Source organism: Barbus barbus, assembly GCF_936440315.1.
Source record: "Barbus barbus genome assembly, chromosome: 16".
Lineage (NCBI taxonomy): Eukaryota > Metazoa > Chordata > Actinopteri > Cypriniformes > Cyprinidae > Barbus > Barbus barbus.
Window position 1 is genome coordinate 24873793 of NC_136744.1, and position 6890 is coordinate 24880682.

General features: G+C 34.6%; 1 protein-coding gene across 1 annotated transcript; it reads right to left on the bottom strand.

Annotated features, from left to right (window-relative positions):
- Positions 1-2091: 2091 nt before the first annotated feature.
- On the bottom strand, positions 2092-5906 carry LOC306881994 (homeobox protein zampogna-like). The gene is made up of 2 exons (XM_079436406.1): positions 5424-5906; positions 2092-4167 (listed from the first exon to the last, which is right to left on the bottom strand). Exons 1-2 carry the CDS (start codon positions 5683-5685, stop codon positions 3710-3712), a joined length of 720 nt encoding a protein of 239 aa, XP_079292532.1. The 5' UTR covers positions 5686-5906; the 3' UTR covers positions 2092-3709.
- Positions 5907-6890: the final 984 nt, after the last annotated feature.

The following is a 6890-nucleotide window of genomic DNA, read 5'->3' on the forward strand; positions in this document are numbered from 1 at the left end:
AGGAGACAAGGTCAATGTGAAGCTGTGCTCTCTCCAAACAAAGGTATTAACTTTGGGCCATTTCTTTCCTCTTTCATGCCCTTTCTATAGCCTGGATGAATGCATTAACGTCTCTTTCCACTTCACACACATGAAAATTTAGCTTCATGTTACTTCCTCACACCTGGAAGCTTGATCATCAAGTATCATATGTGAGTCGTTAATGCATATCATGGATTCAATGACTTTCTATTTTGAAAGTGATATGTGTCATTTTTTTTCAACTTAAAATACTTTCACCTGTCCCAGATTATACAGAGACAACTTTAAGTAGGCTGCCAACTGAAGTAGGTTGATTTCCCTAAAAACGTTTAACATTGTTGATCTGTGGTGGTGACAAAATATTGCAAAACTGACTTGACTGATTCTTTTTTATCGCTCATCAAGGAAATTGTGTGACATTCTGGAAGTTGTTACAGCTCTTTGTGTGAAATGTCCTGTTTGAAGACAGACTCTTTGTACTGCATTAGATGAACTGGGAGGGTCCAACTCATGGTTGATGTATTTTGAATCATTTCTTTGTCTCACCTGTTTTAATTTCCTCACAGATGAATGTCAGAGTGAAACATGGCAAAATAACAATTGTGTCAATGTGAGGCTTAATTGCTAAGGGTTTTGTCGTAGCAGGTAATAATGAGCATGTAGTGGGCGAACTCTCCCTGCCACTTTTGTTGTCTTTGTGAGGGTTTATAAGCCTGCTCACTCTAGTCTGCACGAATCGTCTGCTCTACTCAAAACCTGTGTTTACATACTTTTTCAGGATAATTTTTTTTGTATAAACACAGACATCCATAAGGTGCTCAACTGCGCCCTAATTCCTGTTCACATCTTGAGTACTATAGGCCTTGTGCTTATAAAGACCATCATCATTAAGCGATTTTAATCATTTACTTTTTCAAGTATTTTAAAGCATTATATTTACTAGCATTTTTGTATTTCATTATAGTAAACGTTTACCCAAGCACAAGTAATTGACTCTGTACTGATGGTACACAGGTGGCATAAAAGTATATTTTAGTGCACTTTAGTTATTTTCGTTCTGCACTCTGTTGGTGGATTGTGAACGGAAATCTGTGTTTTGCCCTCAAATGGCGCTCACAAAATGAACATGGTATGTCATTATGATTTCATCCATGAATCTGGATTGACTATGTGTAAAACATTGCTGTCTCAGAGAGTGTGTTTGCAGATGGATGCTGTATTTTGGTGATACTGAACCTCCTTTCTCTTGCCTTTATGAGGGTGGTGTCTCCTCAAACACACATGATTAATGTGCTCTGGGCTTTAGCCAGACTTTGTTGTGCAACATGGACATGGTCTATTGACAGTATCTGAATCATGCAGATATCACGAAAGGGCTGCTTAAACTCACGTGAACTGCTTTATATTGTGATGGTTGAAATAGAATTATATTTCTCATCCCCCCCATATTTTTTTTTTTTTTTACTGCAATAAACAGCTGAATAATCCTTGGGTGTGTGTGCAAGGCAGCACAGCCTCAGTCACGTGGAATAACACACATCTCAACATCCTTACCTGAAAACTTCAAACAGTTAATGAACAGGCTAAATTAATTGGCTAAATATGAATTAATTTATTAATGTATTGCAAAATGATCTGCTTTCCACCCTAGTAAAAAAAAATAATATATATATATATATATATCCTATGCCATAATTTATTTAAAATACATTTATTTCATGCTAAGTATAGTTAAAATCAATTAACATATTTAGTGACATATCACTTAAGACTTACTGATATAAAGTATTTCTTTACTGCACAATGCACATTTCTTAATATTATGGCCAAAATGTGTTTTGATATGACTATTAATGAGGATTGTATGATCTCTGTGTAATATCTCTGTGTCTTTAAATGCAAGATATTTAAAGTGTACCTGAAGCAAGTATATCTTAATTTGGACCTATTCTGCACAATTAAAGCATATTAAGCTCAAAATTAGTTGTTGCAATTTAGCAGACTTTAAGTATACCCGGTAATATCCCGCAAGTACAAAATAAATGTAAATTAATAAAAATCCATGTATTTCAAATACATTTTAATATATATTTTTTCACTAGGGCACTGGAACAAAATGGTGTAAAAACAATTTTCATTCAGAAATTGCTTGTAAATTACAAAATGAAAGAAACAAAGAACAAAACACATTGAATTAAATGTGAAATATGTAAATAAAAAGACTAAAATTGATTTTTTTTTTTGTAAAGCAAACTCCAATGCGTATTGTTTGTTTACTTCAAAAACATTTTTAGTCAATCAAAATAAATTGGTCAGCAGATTATTTAATTTAAATTTGAGAGAGTTTTATTTAAATCATGCATTGTATTGTAATTCAGCATTTTAGATATTTAATCTAATTGATTTTGGAGAAAGAAAAACAAATAGATGTTTAATATTTGTACTGTTTGCTGTTGAATAATCAAGAAGTATGTTATTTGGCACGTAAACAACACTTCATTTGTAAACGTGTTTGACCTTACAGTGATACTGTCCTTCTCAAACACAGGACTGCAGACTTTGTTGTTCTTCATGAAAATGTACGGCACAGTCTTGCATGTGAGGTCAGAGACAGGGCAGATTATAGAGAACTTGATATTTCTAACGCCAGATTGGCTCACTTTTCATATTTGTGCATTCATTATGGTTTCAATAAGAGATTTTGGTGTTTGTTTGTCTAAAATTGTATTGAATTATTACTTTAATGTTACCGATGGTGTTTTCATTGGCTTTTATCTGTATGATAGTCTGTCACCAGTCAAGCCATTATTTACAAAGAATCTTTTGATGAGTTCTTCCTCTTAAATGATTGCCTTTAAGGCATTTATCTCTGTATGTTGTGTTGACAAACCCACTTTAAGCTTTCTGCTTTTGCGGTTAGTTTGTCTCAAGACACTTGATAGTTTGATTCTTCTTTTTTTAAACCTGTATTTTTCTGTTCAATACAGTGACTTTGAGACTGGATTTAGGCATTGAATTAAAGCAGTTGACACATTACAAGACTTAGTGCATTATAGAGTGTATTTTCCATTGTGATGGAAATAAACAAGAACTTTAATCAGTGACAAATACTAACAGAAAACTCTTTAAACTAGCTTAACACTCCATATCAAAGCATTTACAGTAGACCTACATTTGAACACTCAAGCAGCACTTAAATGCATGAATGCCTTTGCATTAGATAACAAATATTAAACTGAAAAATTTGAAAGCACAATAATGCAAAACATTTTCGATTTCAAATTATTAGACATTTTCTGACTTTGTCAGAACTTCTATCTAATAAAAATAGCATTAAAAAGTAAGCATCATTTTTTTTTGCAGAGACCAATTTTGGTTTAATATTTTATCTAAAGCAATATAATTCATAGATTTTGTGTATTTGTCCATATGCATTACTGTACAACATTTAAAAAAGACAGATATAACTACAAATGATGACAGTGAATTCTCTTTGCTTTGGCTTAATGATCATAATTGAAATGATTGATAGTGAACATCAGTGTATCCTATTCCTCTTTTGGTTTCACGGTCATAGTTTTATTATTGATAATCCACGGAGGAATAGCAGTTTTGTTTACTCTTTGGCTTTATTTTGACTGTTTGTGTCTCCACGGTTACTTTCCACATGTTGCTACAGCTCATGAAATCAGTACAGGCCACCGCTTAAAGTATTTCCTGAGATCCACGGCTGGAAGCAGAACATGTAAGGATAGTATGGGAATGACTGGTATAATGGAGGAACAGACGGACTGGGCAGCTCCTCGGTGTTGTATTGCCTCTGGTCGTTTCTCACCAGTACTTTCACTGCCACTCTCTTTGCCAGGGTTGTCCTGGGAGTTGTCACGAGCTCGGCTGCCATTTGTCGCCGTTTAGTTTTGTATCTCCTGTTCTGGAACCAGATCTTCACCTGTGTCTCGGTCAGTTTGAGCGCTCCTGCCAGGTCGGCCCGCTCTGGGCCAGACAGGTACCGCTGCAGGTTAAAGCGCCGCTCCAGCTCGTACACCTGTGCATGAGAAAACGCTGCCCGTGACCTTTTTTTGCTCAATTTAGGGTTGTTATCTGCAAAATTGCAGCTCTGTGGTTTATCTTGGTCCTTGTTGTGATCTGCACAGATGGATAAAAACAGGTTTAGACTCTGGAAAATCAGAGACCTTTGTGTTACATACAGAAGCCGATATGAAAAATAAAATCTTAAAATAGTTGTATAATACTGAGGAGGGGCTGTTAAGAGCTTAATAGGACTATAATGTGAATTGATGTGTATTTGAGGAGATCTTTACTTTAAAGCATGCGGTGAGAAATTCTGCATTGTAAAAGGAGACAAGGGCAGTGTTTTTTTATTTGAGCTTATTTACCTTTATTTGTCTTTGATATATTACTCTGGTATATAAAAGTGTAAATTAGTGTCAAGTGCTGTTTTTTAAATCCCATATGTTAAAATTCAAAAGATTACAAATGTTGTAAATGCATTTATTGTTGTAATCAAATACTTAATCATGCCACCCCAATTTAAATATAAACACTTTAATTCAAAATGGTCACTTTTTTACTTTAAAATAAACAAACATGCATCAAATATATAGGTTAGCAATTAAAAATCATAAGTGTCTGTGCGTATTTGTTTTTACACCTCATCTGTTTGTTTGTTTTTTACACATATTAACAGATGAATGTTATTATCAAGCATTATTCAAATATTCTTAAAAAGAACACATGGATGATACCAGTTATGCCATTTAATTTACCCTAACACGATTATAGATCAAATTTTATTTCTGTGTAAAAAATATTTACAGGTATTTGACAAGACAAAAACTATTTTTGGATAGGAAATTATAATTGTTTTACAGATTAGCGATAATGTTTAGGCTAAACGACGGAACTTGTATCATGTGAATTAGCAGTTTATGTCGTTTAATTTTGTTATATTGTACCCACAAAAGCTAAATAAAATAAGATTGTTTATAAGCAAAATTGCGATAACACACGCATTGTTACTACAGAGATTAGTCTGTTTTACTTATTTATATAATTGCATTTAAAATGCTTAATCGGCCTATATGTGTGCCGTTTTTAATTAAAATATTTCAACTGAATTTGAGTGATGCATAATAAATATATATATATATTTTTTTTGGGGGGGGGGGGGGGGGGGGGGGGGTTGATTACCACAATAAATTAATGCATTGCCTTGACGCTAAATAACATAAGTTTTTCTAAACGTTATTCATTTGTGGCAGACAAATATGGGAATATTTTAGCCAAGTTTGACACGTGTAGTGCAAAAACCTGTGGTTGCAAAATGTTTTACAACACTGCCCGGTCTCCAATACAACGTATAAGAAGTATTAATGGCTCACCGTGCCGTCTTTCTAGTGAATTGTCTTCTCCTCCTGTTGATCCTTCCTCACATGAATGCTGGTCGGAGGATGAGGAGTCCAGCACGAGCACACAGGAAGAGATGCTCTCAGCTCCGGCGGTCTCCACCGGCAGAGAAGAGCTTGAACAATCCCGCGCCTCCTGCTCTTCTGCGTATTCCTCAACAAGACCGGCATTTTTCTCGCAATCAAGTCCTCGGTTTAATATATTGTGAATAGAAAAGGAGGTGCCAATATTCGCCATTTAAAACATAACCTACGTAACCCGCTCGTCAGTTTCCGATGGCCTGCAGTTTTGCGCTTTTATCTGGGAAGCTCCTGCGCTTTCATGGCGGTGAATTAGTCCGCGGTGTAATTGGTTTCCTCTTTGCGTGTCATTTAATTGCGGCAAAACGTCTCCTGACTCAATCAACGAGCAAAGTGTCAGAAAATGTCATGTGTGCATCAGTTCCTCTCTTTCCTTTCCAGACGCGTTGCCAATGGGCTCACTGGAGCATTTCGCTCCTCCTCTAAAATATACGTGTAGAATTGAAAATGCTACCCATCCAAATCTGTTTACTACCACATGCTCTTACTGGCTTTGTTGAGTTTGAAGACATTTTTCGATGACAAGCAAGAATGTCTGAGACGATTAAAAGGAAAAATATTTTTTATAGTTATTTAAACATAGCTGTATAGCCTGTGTTCTTTGCCTTTCATTTTTTTCTTCTTCTCTTACGTTCTAAAAAAAAAACAACCTCCTATAATTAAAGTCGTTATAGGCTACTAAACGCTTTGCTACACGCGAGTATACATCATTTTTAGAAACGTTTTATTTTCAATATAGGCAAAAAATCTACTCCATTCGACCAGAAAGCGCGTCTTTTAATAAATATGGTCAACATATCTGACAATATTACGAAAAAACATAATGGCTTTGACACAGACTCATGAAGGTTTAAAGGAAAACCTCTCTATATTATGATTATTTTGTCGAAGGACAATAAAAATAGCTTCCCGCATGCTGGTTACGCCGCACTGACAAAATTATGTCAAACAACTTACGCCAACATTTCTCTCTTTTTTTCGCTTTTTTTTTAAACAGTTAATGTAGGCTATATTGAATTCTAGTGGGAAAATCACGATGCATTGCTATTATAAGAGTTATACATATGATTGATTGTTTTTTGCATAGTCCTATTTGATGCCTGAACTTTATAACTGACAAAAAAAAAATGCGTGTCACGTCAGTGGCCCATATTAAACGCCATAGGGTCATATTTTCAAAGGTAATGCTAAACTTTTGCATCTAAAAACATTTTTAAAAATTAAAAAATAAAACAAGCGTTTTTGTATAGACTGTGTAGGCTACATCTTACAACCAGCAATTAATAAGTAATGTTTGTTATTTTTTACGTTCAATATTTGTGTTGTTTAGACGCATAAAGTAAACATATTTGATTACTAGAA